General features: G+C 43.5%; 1 protein-coding gene across 1 annotated transcript; it reads right to left on the bottom strand.

The window, feature by feature from the left end:
• Positions 1–2,303: 2,303 nt before the first annotated feature.
• On the bottom strand, positions 2,304–8,293 carry LOC121623183 (oocyte zinc finger protein XlCOF6-like). The gene is made up of 5 exons (XM_041960379.1): positions 6,695–8,293; positions 5,839–6,031; positions 5,633–5,728; positions 5,114–5,170; positions 2,304–4,330 (listed from the first exon to the last, which is right to left on the bottom strand). Exons 1-5 carry the CDS (start codon positions 7,103–7,105, stop codon positions 3,033–3,035), a joined length of 2,055 nt encoding a protein of 684 aa, XP_041816313.1. The 5' UTR covers positions 7,106–8,293; the 3' UTR covers positions 2,304–3,032.
• Between the last annotated feature and the right edge of the window lie 9,703 nt (positions 8,294–17,996).

The following is a 17,996-nucleotide window of genomic DNA, read 5'->3' as shown; positions in this document are numbered from 1 at the left end:
ATGTTTTATTTCAGCAGTGTTGGAAAAAACAGTTGATGGATTCTGGCTCATCAAAATTTGGTGAGAAGCTCCTGCATCATGATCCTCGTGCAAAATTGTCGACATGTTTTTGATGTGCTTACACAAAACTATTGCTAATATTGACTATTAGGCTTGCTAGCTGTAGGCCTACCATTACTGTGCCACAACACATTGCATTAACAGCAAGCATGGATAGAGAATACTGACAGCCACCGTCATCAACTCCACTGCCATTATGTCAGCATTGTACATTCAGGACAACTGACAACTTGACCTGATATCAGAGACCATTACTGAGGAGTTTCCAAACTCTACACTACACAAAGGTTTCATGGAAAGCCAAAGGAAGCGCTCAGTTTTTATTATATATATTTGTTTTAAATGTTAGTATAAATTAAATTGTAGGTTATTGCTATCCTGTCCTCACAAGATTTTTTTAACTCATAAACTAAATGATGAATTGTATGTGTGTGTGTGTCTTAAACCAACTTCCTGCAAAGAAAACTTCACCTCAGTGTCAGCGGGAGTTTAATCTCTGGAAAAACACCAAATTCTTAGCAGCATTAAGCACAGTCGGCCCAAAGGTTATACTAAACGCAGTGAGACGGTATTAGAAGTGTGTGACCTGCTTAGTGCAGCCTGAGACGGAGTCACACAGGCGAACAGTTGGCGCTGCCACGAGCAACACCGAGCTCCTCGCAGAGCTGGTTTCATGTGAGGAGGGTTTTTGTTTCGAGCTGACTTTATTTCTTCATGCTGCAATTGTTACGGAGAGTCACAGGTTGATAACATCAAATCCAGTTTCACCGGCAGATTAGTACATACACTCTCTCTGTGAAGTCACATCCTCTTGAAACTAGAATTCTGTAGCAGGAAAAGTTTCATACATTTATCAAAAAGATCATTTGTGTACAGTCAGAGGATGGCTTACAGTAAGCACACCTGATGACAGTGTAAATCAGATATCATCCCCTTGCACCAATGGCTGTGGAGCCTAATGGTAATGTTGCAGTTTCATGTACGTTGATCATCTACCACCATCTAGTGGATGACTCCGCAGGACACATGTTAGTGGTTGGATCATTCGTGAGCAAAGGCTGTCCATGATCAGCATCAGGTTTTCATGTTTAGGGCTAATAAAGTACTGTATGTTACAGTTAAAGGTATTGGGGAAGGTCACACCATATTCACAGTTCATTTCTCAGTGTCTCAGTTAATGAAAGAATCTGGGGAGGCACAGTCTAACAGCTCCAGAGCGCTCTTCAAGTGACTTCCTCATCACCACACGATACATGTCTTACATCATTGTTGTGAGATTTGCCTTGTGATCACTTCAGGGATGTCGTGCGCTTTGTGGACGTGTTCTCCTGGAGGATAGGGTTCGAAACATCACAGAAGTGGATGATGTGATTGCTCCGAGTTTTGTATTTAATGAAGCTGAGTTTGTTCATAAAGAGAGTTAATCGGACCTCAACAATAACAGTGGCCCAAACAACAAAGACAAAGAGCATTATTTTACTTCAAATACTGTATTTTTCATTCTTTTTTCTACATAATGTCCTTTCAATCAGTAAATATTAAGTTAAAGGACCAATTTGGCATCTTGAGAAAAAAGATGATTTGCTTTCCAGCCAAGAGTTAGATTAAAAAAAAAATGAATACCCCACTCATATCTGTCCTTACCACATGGGGTTATTTCATCTTAGTACATAAACTGTAAACAGGGGGGAGCAGCTAGCCCAGGTCTTTCCAAATGTAAAAACAATGTGCCAGCCTGCACCTCTGAAGCTCACCAATTAACACCTTATATATTTTTTTGTTTAATCTGGATTAAAACAATGTTCCAGTATCCAGTCCAGTAAATCAGTCAATTCTTTCTTCAAGCCTGAATTACGATATTTACATCCTGGGATATCCATCCAGTGTAAACGTAGCTACTGTTCCTCACAAAACTTAAACAAACTTGGCTGTATTTGTGACTGCAGCTCCTGCCGAAATCCCACTGTTGTTTTAAAGTCACTGCATCTGCCCAGAACATTTGTACAAGGTCTCAGGCACAACGACGTGTAATCAGCTTTGGATTTCCGCTTTCTTTATTGACCTCATTACCCCCTCCTCCCCTTCCTTTGTTTAATGGCAAAGGAAATTACTCACATGTAAGTCATTCATGATTCCAGTAAAACAAGTGTAAAAACTGAAAGCGAGCACTTCTTCAAGAAAGACGGCAACCAACAGCTACTAATGAAGACAGCGGAGAACAAACTTTACATAAAGATATTTTTTATTTTTGAGAAGTTAATTTGAACCCTTACATACGTTTTCCTTTTTAACAAAATACTTTTGACCATATGTTGTTAGGAGTGGGCAATAGGCCGAGCCTGGTGTAAACTATATTGCCAAGAGTATGTGGACACTCCAGGTGTGTGTTGTTCAGGTCTGGAGCTGCTTCATGGAGTTGTAGTTGAAACAAAGGGAAATCTTAATGCTACCGTATGCTTCCAACAGTCTGTAGAAGACCCGTTCCTTTTTCAAAATGACAACACACACATGCACCTCAACCCCATCACCTTTGGGATGAACTGGAACACTTGACTGTGAGTCAGTGTTGGACCTCACTAATGCTCTTGTGTCTGAAGGAGAGCAAATCCCTCTCCTCAAGGGTGGAGGCTGTTGAAGCAGCACAGTGATGTTCGTGTTTTGGAATGACATGTTCAAAAACCAGGTTTTTGGTCATGTAGTGTACATGATTTTACCTCCTGATGTAGAAAGTTTTATTTTTAGACAATATAACCAGATGTAAGAAGTTTTCATTGTTCCTGGTAAATCTGATTACTTTTACACTTGCAACGACGCCTGGCATGGTCTGATACAGGGTCTAATCCAGTCAGGATTATTAAAGGCACAGACAGGATCATGACACCAGGTCTCCATTATCTCACAGTATTCATGGTCACATTGCCCAGCCTCTAGTGTATGATATGTAAACATGCAGGAAGCATCAGTGAAAAGTTTCAGATTTTCATTGCAGTTTTTTCAGACAACCCATCTCCATCTGGCAGGTGACTTGTCTGATGTTTCTTGAACTCGCCGTTGTACCTGAACCCTTCCCCGCAGACTATGCACTGATAGGGCCTTTCTCCTGTGTGGAACCGTCTGTGCAGCTTAAGGCTGCTGGAGTGAGTGAACCTCCTGCCGCAGATGTTGCAGCCGTACATCTTCTCCCCTGAGTGAACCCTCATGTGTAATTTGAGATTGCTGGGGTTGCTGAACTTTTTATCACACTGATCGCAGGTGTACGGCTTCTCCCCTGTGTGGATGCTCATGTGATATTTGAGATTGATCGTGCGGCGGAATTTTTTGCCGCACGTGTTGCAGACGGGCTGCTGCCCCGGTTTCTTTCCGGTGTGGATCCTCATGTGGTTCTGAAGCGCGCTGGCGTGGCTGCAGCGCTTGCCGCAGGTCTCGCAGATGTACGGCCTCTCCCCCGTGTGGGTCAGCATGTGGTGCTTCAGGGCACTCTGGTGGCTACAACCTTTCCCGCAAACCTCGCAGGAGAAAAGCTTTTCACCGGCTTGTTTGCTCGTGTGATTTTTGAGGATGCTCAGGTCGCTGCATCCGAGGCTGACAACATCGCAGTAGTTTTCCTTTTGCATGTGAGTCACCCGGTGAGTGGCCAAGGACGAGGACGAGAAGAAACCCTCGCCGCACATTTCGCAGACAAAATCTCTGTCTCCTGAATGTTGATTCTCGTGATCGGCCAAACTCTGTCTGCTCTCGAAGGTCTCTGGACAAAGCGAGCACACAAACGTCTTTTGCAAGGCGCAACAGCGGTGCCGCTGAAACGCCAACAGCCCAGTGAACTCATTCTCACACAGGGTGCACGTGTGGGTGCTCGGTTTCTCCAGGCTGTGCTGACGCATGTGTCTGTCAAAGGTAGATTTGTAAGCAAACTCCGTCCCACAGTCGGAGCATTTGTGAAGCTTCTCTCCGGTGTGACGTCTTGAATGTGCGATGAGCCCCCGCAGCCCAGCAAAACGTTTGCCACACTCAGAGCAAAAGTGAGGTTTGGAGTGAGTCAGGAAGTGTCTGTCCATCAAACACTTCAGAGCAAACGATTTGTTACAAGAAGGACAATGGAATGGCCCTGTGGGCTTCTTTTTAATCTTTTGTGTGGTACTTGAAGTGTCGGTAACCTCCTGGGTGTCATCTTCCCCGCTTACATCAGAGGCCAGCTCAGACAAAGGTTCTGTTAACGCAGCTTTGGGTTCAGACGGGGATCCAGAGTTGCTCTCACGTGCAGCTGCATCAGCTGAAGCAAACAAACACAAAACTTCATTAGGGGACTTCAAACAAAGTGGCACGTATACGCCAACACAGACAAACACAGCCACTCACAACAAATCTAAGTTTAATTTCCAATTTTTTTTTGGTTTTTGGTTTTGCTCATTAAGACAAACAGGTTTATATGAAAGGAAAATGTGTTTTGATCACGTTAACAGAGCAAGAAAATGTTGAAATCAATTAAAACTTCTTCGTTGACTTCAGTTTTTTTTTAATGTTATGTTTATGTTACAGTAAAGGAGTAACCAATTAGAAACTTTGTTTTTGAGAAGGTAAAAGTGGTTCAGTTTGGAACACAGCAATGACCTATAAGAAGTACTGAAGACAGTTTCAAAGAACAGCAACAACTACAAATGTCAAAAATAACGCCAGCATACTGTGTCCATGCATGCAGCTCGGCAAGATTGCATTTTTGTAGTAAGGACCCTGGACTTGCAATAATTTATAAAATAAGTGTCATTTGGAAACACCGCCTTAATATCAGGCATTCAAACACATTTGAAACATGTTTCATGAAGAATGTGGCAGTAACTTCTTTCTTTTGTGCCTTTCAGGTCCTTAAGGTGCTATATGCGAATGTATTTGATTTATTCTCTACTCTACATTGCTATTTTGTCCAGGTCGCTCCTGTACAGATTATACATCTCAAGAGACTTCCTGGTACAAAGACAAAAAAAGGGAAGAAAATAATCAAATAAAATAACACACAGGAAGTATCTGTTCTGCTGGTTTGTAAAGAGGCAGTAGTTACCAGGTTTGGTTTCTGAGTCTGCTGCTGCTGCTGCTGGTTCTTCAGTATGTTGCTCCTCTGAAAACACAACACATGAGATTGACTTTAGTGACTCTCTTATTAAGATATAATGTCTCAAAGTTGTCTCAGTTTTGTCTCAGGCAGGGCTCACAGTGCCTCACTTTGTTAAAGCAAGGCAGCGATGCAGTGGATGAAGCCACAGATGTGTGACAAGCCATCACAGTTTCAGCGCTCTCTAGCAGATACATAACAAAGTTAAGAAAGTTGTGCATGCCTCCCAGCTACAATGTTTTGGTCTGAAACATGACATGTTTCACTGAGCAGAGCCTGTCCAATCAGTACCACTAGGCAGGACTTCTGTCCAGCTATCTCATCCAACATGGATGTGAGGGAAGGTACATCTCTGCCATGGAAGCTGGTCGGAGGACACTAAGCAGCCTTTACAAGTCTGAGTAAGTGAGAGACTTGAATTTTTTGGTTGGTGTTTCATATGGATATGGATATCCGCTGTGTAAATACCTCGGCAATACATATGGTCATTCTCCTTTCTAATCACTGATTCAAGTCCTCTGTCAGTTTTCTTTCTCTTCTGACGTGGCCTCCTGGATGCTGATTCTGTCAATTAAAAAGAACATAAAACCTTGTTTAATGTATGGGGGGAAAAAATGCCATCGTGTGAAGATGAAAAGCTTCTCCACAGCCTCTCAAACCATTAACTGACTTACTTTTTTTGGACGCAGCCACACACCCCGCTTTCGGCTTCACACGCGTCTGTTTCGTCCCGTCGCTCAGCCCGGCCCTCTGCCCTCCCTCTGACGCAGGATCATCCTCAGCTTCACTCATGGAGACTTTCAACATTATCAATATTTTCTCTACTGCACCTTTGGCCCAGGTTTCCATGAGGGATGCAAACTGGCTCTGTGAAGTCACAAGTAAGAAAGAATGAAGAGCAACAGGAGTGATATATCACTAATAGTCAATTAAATGATCTGTTGGCTGAGTGAAAAATAATAATTTAGGGAATTTATTAAAGAAGAAATACTATGCGTTTAGAGTTAGGATTTTCTCAAATGTGAAGATAATATGCTGCTTTTATCTGTTTTATACAAACATTTATGGAATATTGTATTCTGGATCCATGGTTGGACAAAAACAGCACTCTGAAAATGTCACTCTGGGAACTAACCAACAACAAAATCTGGATTTTGGTTGCTGAACAACACCCTAAACTCCAGCAACACCAAGTGAAGTTTTTACCGCCTCTGGCGTCCTCTCCATGGCAACAACCGGCAAGCCTCAATGGGAAGGGTAGTTTATAGTAGCGGAACAGGACAAACTTACGGAACTTAGATTAGCTGGACACAAATCCTGCCTAGTGGTTCTGATTGGACAGACTCTGCTCAGTGAAAAATGTCATGTTTCTGACCAAAACATTGCAGCTGGGAGGCATGCACAACTTTCTTAAATTTGTTATGTCTCTGCTAAAGACATTAGACTGAATGTTTTTAACAACTGCGCAACCGCTAAGTGGCTTAGTACCTCCTCTCACGTTAGACAATAATGTCTGTGTGTGTGCGTTACCGTTATATTTGTGTTAAACTGCTGTCTCCCCTCCGGTGGAGCCGCTTCGCTCTCCTCCTCTTTGTTCTTCACAGGTGTTACTGGAGCCTGAGCACAGCCGTGCTGAGCGGCCATAGCGTTAGCCGAGCACTGGTCCACAAGTGTGCTCAGCTCCGCCACCGCCGCTTTCACCAGACTCTCCAGTACAGCAGATATCTGACTCTCTATAGTCTTCAGGCTGATCATGCTTCTGAGTAACTTGACGAACTTTTTTAGTTTTTCATAGTACTCCGAAATGGAAAGCTTCCTCTCCCCTCTGGGCAAGTTGTAAAACAGCCTTGTTATTGTTTCCCGTTCGTCTTCTTCGTGTGTTTTACTGCAGAGTAGATGACGAAAAGAAGACGTCTGCCCTCTAGAGGACATTACGTGCATTACAATAAATGCATCAGTATTTGTTGTTATTATTTTTCGGGGTGGGGGGGGCAGCAGAGTTTTTCAGCCCCCACTTTTATGAACCACATTTATGAAATCACATTTATATGTACTGATTGTAAACACCGTTTTTTATAAGATAAGATAAGATAAGATGAAAGTTTATTATTTATTTTTTTAACTTTTATCCCCAGTTGGGGAAATTTGGGCATTACAGCTGCATTGAAAGCAGTGGGAAGAAAAAAAATCTGTAAATCAAAGACATGCTTCTTGGTTTTGTTATTTGTTCATTTGTGAGAGTGTTTCTGTCCATTCTATGTTTTCACCAGAATTGAGTTTGCTGTCATGTCTGCCTTTATTCTGGTATGAATGCCACACAACACACACACACTCCAGAGCTATGACCAGAGCTATTACCATAGCTATTACAATACAGCTGTCAATAATGCGTCCATAATACCATAAAATACACGGAGTACGCCTCCTACTGTCCCAGGCACAAAAAATGCATTTCTTTTACGGCTGGATACATCTCCTCTAACATGGGAGAGAAGCAAATTATGTCTGTTTGTCGCCATCCAGTCCTGGAAAATCAAGACAAAAACAGCACCAATAATGCATGGTGAAAAAAAAGTGAGCAGGTTGGTCTGCCAGGTGTGTAGCCAGTTTTGTGAAGTATTTAGATAAAAGACTTATGAACTGAAAATCATACAATGTTATTGTTGTGAGGAGCGTTCTGAAATTGCAAAAATAAGAAACGCCCCCATTTTTATATAACTTTGATTTATATTTTTAGCAAAATAATGTCACTCAAATTCACAATGTTTCAATTATGAGAACTACTTTAAATTTTAATTCTACAGTTGCATAATTTGAGTACCAACATAGTGAAGCAACTGAACTGAGTGACATAGCCTGTTAGCTAATTCGTTATATGCTAACCTCCTGTGGCACACAGTGCATATATTTAAAAAGAAACTGGAGGTACGCGGATGTCCATCAGGAGCCTACGAATAAACCTCATGCTGACTTTTGTGTCACGTGGACCCTCACCCACTCTAGTATAATCCTTACTGTACCCACTGGAGGACAGTGAACACTCATGATGAGAGCTTGTGGAGAAAAGACTCTGTTATCTAATGACATGTGTTCCTGAATGATACAAAGGCAGCATCAGACTCAGTGAAGCTCCTCAAGATGTCACCTCAAATGATCGACTCCACATTCAGGACGCCATGTTGTGTGTTGACTAGACCCCTGTTCCTGCTGAACTGAGCCAGTGTGTTTGATCCAACTGCTGTCAGCTCAGAAGGCACAAGAGGGAGGCCAGATGTTCACAGGACTGTAGTCCAGAGACGTCATCTGTGGCCCTCTGGTGGTTCCATTCAAAGCCGTCGGGAAGCGTCAAATTCTGCACATTAGACAAAACACAGCAGAGATTTCCATGCAAAACTACTTGCAGGCAACTAAACATTAAACAGTCTCCATATTTTGCAATGAACTTTTTTTATGTTATGATAATATCTTATCTGTTAAGATCAGTCCTAAGGTAAAGTAAACACAGTTTCCCATTTGAAGATAATCTTCTTATTGTTAGAGGGAAACATAAGTGAACTTCCCAGGGATGGGTTCCACTGGCAGCGCTGCTGATTGTCACTCACTCTGCACAACGACGCAAGAGAAGTTACAAAACCTCAGATAAACATCTGAAAAACTTGTAGGTGCAAATTCTTTCCCTTCTCCAAGAACAAAATGCTGCATGTGGCCCACAGAGGCAGACGGAGGAGAGACAACAGCCTTTCACAACGAAGACACCGATCCAGATAGATGATAATGATAATCCCAGTTTATCCAAAAGTTTTCATTGTGTTCCTGGAATTGTCAGTGCTTTGGCTTCTTTTTTCTTTTTTTCAGTGTTTTCAGCTTTACACCTGGTAAAGTGAAAACCCCCCGTTGGGAATGACTGATCTATCACATCACCCTCGTGTTATTTTTAAAGTAAAAACATATGTTCATCGTAGGAATTTACATGTATCACATGTACAGCTTGCAACATTTTGCATTTCCATCTTTTTCAGAAACTAGCATGCATCATTTGGAAGTTGAAACGAACTCCACATGGGTTTGTTCTCTCCACTGGCCCTTTATTCTCTGTCAAAGAAAGATAGTTATTAGACAATAGCAAACTCAGGTGCTGCTCAAGCTCCAAATTTAGCCTACATTCTCTACTTCAAATTAACCAAAAGATGAGATTAACTCCAGGACTACCAAGGGGTTTATTCTGAGCCTTTAAGGGGGTTTGACCTCAGATCATGGCTGTTGTCGAAGAGGGATGGTGTTATACGGCAGAGAGAGCCACTTAAAGAACGAGGCTGTTGTTCATCTCCCAAGAAATCCCAAATCCCAAGAAAAGACCAAAACCGACAATGTGCTTTTAATCATTTCCCAGTCTGTGGCGCTCAGCACCAACTTTAAAGTTTGAAGTCCAGCTGTTAAAAACACAAATGAGATATCGTTTTTAAAGTTGGCTCAGGAATGTGCTCACACCGCTAAGCAATGTAGTTTTTAGCAAACGTTATTCAAAAGGGAGTCGTGCATTCGTTGGGGACTATTTTCAGCAGCATATTTATTCACATTTGAGTGCAGCAGCAGGATGTGCGTGGGATTGAGGCAAATTAAACTACAGTGTGTGTTCATGGCAATGGAGGAGCATGTCACCCAGCGCTACAGTGTGGCTCATTCATGTGATTTTGAGCGGAGTGGCACAGAGGGATAACATATATCAGGCTTTGGTTGGACACAGTCATCTTTGGTTTTGGTTGTTTTTATTGTTAACAATAAAAAAAATAAATAGTTTGACACCAGCCTCATCCTTCAGTGACAACAAGAGGCAAAATACAGAAACATTCCCACATTCAGACTTTTTACAGTTTGAGCTTCTGCTGTGAGTTCTTTGTGTGAAACGCTTTAAAATCACGTGACAACATTATCCATCGTCACCAAGTAAGGAACCTGTCATACGTCCACATCATCTCTGTACAAGTGAAGAACTTAGCCACTGTGAACAAATTGCTGAGACTCCCTGTTCAGCAGTCGACTAAGCTCTGCACCTGATCAGAAACAGCAGATAGCACACGACACAACACAGACACACTGATCCACTGATCTTGCCTCAGAGGAGTTGTTTCAGAGCGATCCACAGTCTGACAGCTTTGAAGAAGTCCTCTCTTAGAGATGTGTAAAAAAAAAAAAAAAGGAAATCACAGAGCAGGCAGAAGAGCGTGTCGCTCTGCTTGGATCAAAACGCAGGTATGCGTGTGTCTTCCTCCAGCTCCAGACGCAGCAGTAGCAGACAGACACCATGGCAGTGTAGTAATCCCTGGCAATGTGATTTTTGTTTTCTGTCCCAAATCATCATGCCAGAGACCCGCACAGCCACAGCAAAGACACCCCTCAGTCCTCCAGGAACGCTCGCTCCTCTGCCCTCCTCTCGTCATCTCCCTCCTTCCTCGTCTCACTTTTTCTCTCACGTTCCAGTCCCTCCGGTCCTCCCTCCCCCCAGTCTCCCCTCTCGGGCTCCCATGCTCGGTTTAACTTTGGGTATTTCCCTCATTAACTGCTACGCCTATATCAGGAACTCCAGAGAGGCCAGAGGAAGTCTGACTCTGAAATAAAAATGACAGCGTGCTCCTCTGATAATAACTAAGGATAATCACCCCCTCGCTTTGCTGGGGGGGCATATCTCATGGCAGGTGTGGACACAAGCTTAAACAGTCGTTGACTAGACCCTCTCTCTATTACCTTGTTTTCTATTTCAATGAAGGAGGGGGCTTAGACCTTTAGTTTCATTTTTGATCCACAGTCAGATAAATGCTTAAAAGTTAAAGAAAGAGTTCTGAATATCAAACATTTAACTCAAGTCGGATGAAAGATGGCTCTGAAAAGTTTGCTGCTGGATGCAACCAAAACTGGATTTAAAGTGAACACAAGGGGTTAACAGGGGGGCTACCAAAATACCTGCAGAGTACTTTGATTTATAGTATAGCACCAGATTTCTGGTGGATGTGTCATTTGCAATCAGGCTGTATCATGCTTTAAACACTGTACATTCACCATATGAACTGTTTACACACTTTCATACAGTTACCCTGTGAGACAAAGCAAATGTGGCCACTGTCTGTCCTGTTTGCCGTTGCACGTTTCTAAGTTGAAATCGCCTTTTAGTTCTCAGTTTCACGTTGTGATAACGCTGTGGTTAAGGTCCGGTAAGGTTTAGGCTCAACAAACATTTGGTACGGGTTTGGAAAACATCATGATTTGGCTTAAATACCTGGTTTTGTCGCCACAAACATTTCTTGAAAACGTCCCTACGCCTCATTAAAAATAAATTGTAAGTGGACTGTATTTATAGAGCTTTTCTAGTCTGACGGCCACTCAAAGCACCTTTACACAAGCCTGCATTCACCCACTCACACAGTGGTGGCCAGGCCAGCTCATTACGAGCATTAACGCTCTCACACATCGGGAGCAATTTGGGGTTCGGCATCTTGCCCCGAGCCACAAGCCGCTGTTGTGGCCGGTTTAGTGGCTACGAACAAGGCTGGAAACTGTCCCAGTGTCACAAACACGGCTCGAACAGTAGCCTGCTGCTTGGCAGTCATCTGGCTATCTGTCACACCAACACTAATGGCAAAAACTGTGTCACTTTGGTGCGTACTGTCGGAACTTTAACGTATATATGAAAGTTTGCAGAGACATACAATGCCAACATTTTACTCTGGGGACTCTGGGGACAATGAGAGGGTGTATTTACTGTTTAACACACAACTGAAAATCAAGCTTATAACCTCTTTCCACCTATACTCATACAACTATAACAATGTATGTCATTTTTCTGGTAGGGGACTCCATTAAACATGGATTGTTCCACTGCACTCATTGTGGTCCTTTATTTTTCAATCATCATCGAAAGTTTGTTTCCAACTGCTTCCAGAACGGTCTTATTGCTGCCACTATAGTGTCAGATGGAGAAAAAACACCCACTGAAACTATGATTCTTGGGAACCGAGAGCGTAGTAGCCGAGGCCCGCCCGAACACAGCACGTATTCTGTTTTTCATGTCCGAACCCAGCCCAAGCCCGACACAGTTAACGTAAGCGGAAGCACTCAGTTTGTGTCCCCCCGTCACACCATCGTTCAGCCTTCATCTTGCACCAGTGGCGTGCACAGACTTTTTGAAGGGCAGGGGCGAAAAGGAAAAAAAAGGCACAAGGCGTTTTGGCTCCCAGGGGGCACTTTAGAGCGTGTTTTGGCATCCAAGAGTTCACTTTAACACACGTTTCGGCTCCCAAGAGGGCACTTTAACACACGTTTCGGCATCCAAGAGTGCACTTTAGCGCGTGTTTTGGCTCCCAGGGGGCACTTAAGCACGCGTTTTGACGTCCAAGAGGGCACTTTAGCACGTGTTTTGGCTCCCAGGGGGCACTTTAGCGCGTGTTTTGGCTCCCAAGAGGGCACTTAAGCACAAGTTTGGAGTCCAAGAGGGCACTTTAGTGTGCGTTTTGGCTCCCAGGGGGCACTTTAGCACGCGTTTTGGAGTCCAAGAGGGCACACTAGAGACCCTGTTTTGGCTCCCAGGGGACACTTTAGCGCGCGTTTTGGAGTCCAGGAGGGCACTTTAGCGCGCGTGTTTCAAAAACTGGGCCACGAGGGGGGGCAGTCGCCCCCCCTGTGCACGCCACTGTCTTGCACCCTCTGTCCACGTGTCACTGCAGGCTGATTTTCTGTCTCTTTGCCGTCATATCTCATCACAGCCCCACATGTTTTCCATTTTACATATCCAGCTGCTCTGTTATTATCTGCGTGATGAATAGATTGAAATGCCTCCATACCATCAGATTGCCTGCATATTTCCCTGCCTATGTTTTCCAAAAAAAACAACAACTCAAAAGCACCATTTCAAGTGGGCTAGCCCAGCCCAGCATGACTGAACCCAACCTGAACCCGAACGCCAGCGTCCGCAGAGTAGGAGAAGAAACATGTTCGTCAGATTAACTTTCATTGGAAGCTGTGCCCTAAATGGAGCTGGGCACTGAAGTTATGAGTGTGACTGGGATTATAGTTAGTATTCTTCTTATGTTGGAGAATTATAGCGTAGGACAAGTGGCTGAGTAAATATAGGACCTCACACCTGAGCCGAGCTTGGCCAAACAGGTCCAAGACAGCATATATGACCACACAATGACACACACAAGTATATTAAAGTACGGGAGTGTTGTTCGTGATGAGATACGGAGTGACAATGAAGTGAAGGCAGGGAAATGATAGAACTGAGCCGGGTTGCAATGCTTCCAGAGTTTCATCATGAAGCCATGCATCTGTGTCTCCTCCTGCAGGGAGACAAGAGGCAGCGTGACCTGTCAGCGAGGCCCTGGCTCCCATAGCAGCCTTTTATTGGTCCCAACGGGGGACTCACGGGGCGAGGGAGCACCACCTAATGAGAAGCAAAAGTTTGCCCGTGGCAACACATGTTCCCGGCAGGAGGTTACTCCGGGCTGCACTCTAAGGGTAAGAGAAGAAGAGGACAATAACTGTGCTATGAGGGCACTTCCATGCAAATCCAGGAGACTGTTTGGAGCATTTATCAGAAATTAATGAGAAATCTGCCTTGTGATCAAACTTCACGTCATGGTTTCTGTAAAAAGCTCCGGATGAAAACATCACAAATGCTCCAGCTGGTTTTTGCGCCTGTGTGAGAGAAAACGATCCTGATGACCCTGCGGGGCAGACAATGAGCTCCCAGGCTGCAATCACGTTTTGTCAGTACGAGCCTTTAGCTGAACGTCAGACATTTTACGTAATCAGCTCAGCAGGCCAACGTTCACATTGTTGTCGGGCTGTTTTTGTCTTGGATGTAAAGCTCATTGAAACAGGATGCCAGCGGTGAAGAAATGATCTCCTCGGCCCTCATCCAATCAGTTTTGATTTATGGTTTGTGGCTGCTCTCCACCGCTGGCTCTTAAACCCGTCACTCAGCCCACTTTCTCATGTCACATAAATGACTTTCATGATAAATTCTCAGTTCTTGCTCAATCCCTGTGAGGACACTGCGTTCAGAGTTCGAGCGCGTTCAAGCTAAAAGTGAGCACAACGTGCTCCGGCTCGCGTTTAGCTACGACAACCCCCTGCAGTATGCCGAGCGGTGAGTGGTGCCTGTGACTGCCGGAGCTTACTTAATGGGAATCACACTACAACAACACGCCCGATCCCGCTTGCTGGGGTTTCGGTTTTTACATGTTTGATCCACAGAGGCATGACATACCGAGCATGATCGTGGCATGTGACCCCCGCCAGCTGTTCAGCCACCCTGCCTCTGACCCCCAAAACCCCTGGGAGTCAAAGTCAAATCATGCTTGACTTGGTGGGGCCTTTATGAAAGGTGGAGACCTGGTGACTGAGGGAGCGTATTAGAGGCATTAGAGCACCGTGGTGGAAGAACAGGTTTAAATTCCTGGATTCCCACAGCACATGGCAGCAATAATAGAAGATTTGTGGGTAAAAACTATTGTTACAATAAACATAATAGATAATCCTGCATCCCTGGAGTGGTAATATATGAAACTATGACAAAGCATCTAACAGTGTCCCCATTCGCTCTGTTTTTTGCATCAGAGATTTTAGAGCTTGTTTTATTATCCTGACCGTAAAGTGTGAGTGTGTGTGTGTGTGTGTTACTGCCAGCTGACAATCTAATATGAAACTGGTCAAACTCCACCTGCTGATGAAGATTATGTGAAACCTCCACAGCAGCTTTTTTTAATTTAGCTTTGTGTGTGTGTGTGTGTGTGTGTGTGTGTGTGTGTGTGTGTGTGTGTTATAACTGCATGCCGAAACAATACAAGCAGCAGAGAAGAAAGGATTCTGATTGTTTGTGTGTCCAAGGTCAGTGAACAGTGTCAGTTTGCGCAGGTTACCGTAAGGTGATGCAGCTTTCACTGCACGCAACAAACAAACAGAAATACAGGATTTCTTTCCTACTGCTGACAATCCCAGTTTATCTGTGGGCGCAGACGCACAGCCATGAGTGTGACAGAAAGTAATTTACCACACAACAGTTTTACCTTCTCCCCTTTCCCCTCACTCTTTAGAGGGCCTAATGGTGCACACCTGTTTCCACCATCATCCATTTAAGCAGATAATCGGTGCTGACATCACAAAAACCCACAAAAACGCACACTATGCATCAGGGCAGGGCCGAAGTCGTTCAACAGAACGCAACTTGTCAAACACAAACTACTAAATTAAAAGAAAAAACTTGTTGTTGTGTGTGACCAGCTGAAAAATTAATAGATAAACTGAAACGATGGACTGAAATTATGAATTCAACACAAAGAAGAGGACAACACAACACTCCTCATCCTTTTCGTTTGTCGTCCTCCACCAACTCTGAAGGCTCCAACCTGCAGCGCAGGACACCAGCCGCCGCCCTGTGGCCGTCAAAGATCACGTGACAGAGCTTTGATCAGCACATACATGCCTGCGTGTTGGCCCCACACACGCACTCAAACATACACAGGCAAATGCATATATTTCCATATATTCGGACACCACGCTCAGATGTAGGAATTTACGTATGCACACACGACATTCATGTGCTCAAACAGCACCAGCGTTCATGCATGTGTCCATGCTTTGGAAAAATGACTCAGTGAGTCACATCACTACTAGAAACAAAGCAGTATCATCAGGTGTTTGCAGGAAATCAACAACACTTGCTACATTTTTTGGCTGCTGATGAAAACACACCATAGGTTTTCATTAGAAGCACTTCAACATCAAAACTCAAGGTTTTCATTGTGCTTTTAAGGCAGTTGTGAATGATGTGACACTTGAACTGTTAAACTATTCTTTTAAACTAAGCGATACGTTAGTAAAATCTTATGTTGATGCCAGCATGGCTGAGTTTTCTCTTGTCCAAGCCATCTAACTTGGCCTTCAACCCCCCACAATACTCCAGCTAGCATTTGTTTCTTTAGCGCAGCTGCACTGCTTCAATCTCTTTGTCACTTTTCATGCTTCTGTCTTTTATTTTTGATCACTGAGTGCTTAGGTTTAGTCTTACATCTTAAAGTAAAAGAGCAGCTCCAGAGATTAAGAAATTTCTATGATGCTTTAGTTTGCAGAAACATGTACAATATGGACCGGAAACGCAGAAAACAATGCAAAGTAGTCTGTAAGATTAAGAGAAAGTTGTCAGTTTTTGAGAAGGTAATAATCACTTTAGTATCCTTATAAATTTGCTGTTGCATTTATTTTATACCAATGTATCTACTCCATTAATCATTTTCAGAAATTATTGAAATGTCTTTTAAAATGATGAAACCCTGTTGACTTACTGTACCGTGGTCCGCAGCCTCACTCATGCAGTTGCTTAGTGACACTGGCTCCATGCAGCTTTCCTGTGTATCCTGAATGTCAGGAGGAAGGAGTGGGCCGAGACTGACGTCTTTCTCTCCTTTATAAATCAGGCTTTATGAGCTGACATAGTGTCATTTGTGCGTTCGGCCGGCCCTGACTCCAAAACAATTCAAAGGACAGTTTGTTGGTCTGTCTCCCGTTGGCACAAGCAGCTCTTTCAGCCTCAGTCTGAGTGTAGGAAGTCAGGTTTTGTCTCAATCCAATTCAGTTGAACAAAGCTTTATTGGCAGGACATTTGGATGAAAAAACATGCTGGCAAATAGTAAATACAATGAATATGTATAAACTACACGGAATTACTTATGTAACCATAGATTAAAGACTAAGACTAAATAGTTTTTACTGTTTTAATCAACTTAAACCAGCAACAACATCATCACTTTATTAAGTTGACGTGACAAACTTGTTAGCAAACAGTTGCCTATTTACACATCCAACAAACATGGAGCAACATTAACATTCATTTGGTGTTGTGTCTGTGTCCACCAGATGAATATAAATATAATAAGCGCTCTCCTTTCAGCTTTGTTTTGGTCTCCACCAACTCCTGAGGGAAACATCATGCTCCATAGCTGCTAAATGCTCCACTACTGCATGTTCATCAGTTAGTTGGTAACTTTGTCTGCCGTTTGGTGCTGGGCTGGTAACATGCTGTGGTTTTTCAGAGCTTTTTTGCTGCAAACATTTGCCTTCGTTGCCTGAAAACAAAGTTGGTGATAGTCAACTAAAACAATAGAACTGCAGAAACCAAAACCACCAGCAGGGGGATAATTCTCTGTAACTGCAAGCGACCAATTTCACATCCAAGTTACAGATCTGAGAAACTGGCAGTGAAAACTGACCACAAATGACAGGTTGTAAGGTTAGGAATGTGATGGAGAGGGCGTCTTGCCCGATGTCAGAGAACTGAAGTAATGCATCCATCCATTAATATGATTAGTTTGAGATGATAGCAACATTGCAAGCACAATCAGGATAATTCAAAAGTAGCCTATGACTAATCACTGGCTGGGGAATGAGACGTCCTGTGTGCTCCGCACCCTTCCCAGAACAACACAGAAGCTCAGTGCAGCTCCTCAAACAGCCAGCAGATGTCACTCTTGCTTCACATTCACGTATAATCCAACAGAGGCTCATTTGTATGAGGGGAAAAGTGTCCAAAGTTCAGCAAAGTGTTACAGTGGCAACTGTAAACCTGCTGCTTTCACGTCAGATAACGCACTCTATCAGCATTTATTAGCAACAGACAATCCTGTCATTCCTTAATACAGGAATCCTTAAATAATGCCTTCTGTGCATGTGAAGTGGGACCAACGTTAGATATGATTTTAAACAGAATATTCAGAGCTGTGGTTTAAATTTTATGGTTCTGCGTCAGTCTGGGAACTCCCCCCTCGTCTCCGTCTGGCTCTCC

Source organism: Chelmon rostratus, chromosome 19 (genome assembly GCF_017976325.1).
Source record: "Chelmon rostratus isolate fCheRos1 chromosome 19, fCheRos1.pri, whole genome shotgun sequence".
NCBI classification, from domain to species: Eukaryota; Metazoa; Chordata; class Actinopteri; order Chaetodontiformes; family Chaetodontidae; genus Chelmon; species Chelmon rostratus.
The sequence above is the reverse complement of the archived record's forward strand: the minus strand, read 5'-3'. Positions and strand labels throughout refer to the sequence as shown.

What these genes read in the sequence shown, in the direction of transcription:
- LOC121623183 (XM_041960379.1), bottom strand. Translation starts at nt 7,105, where the DNA reads ATGCACGTAATGTCCTCTAGAGGGCAGACGTCTTCTTTTCGTCATCTA. An exon ending in TGACCATATGTATTGCCGAG is followed by an intron (nt 5,171 to 5,632) that starts GTATTTACACAG and finishes TTGTGTTTTCAG; the next exon opens with AGGAGCAACATACTGAAGAA. An exon ending in AGACTCAGAAACCAAACCTG is followed by an intron (nt 4,331 to 5,113) that starts GTAACTACTGCC and finishes TGTTTGCTTCAG; the next exon opens with CTGATGCAGCTGCACGTGAG.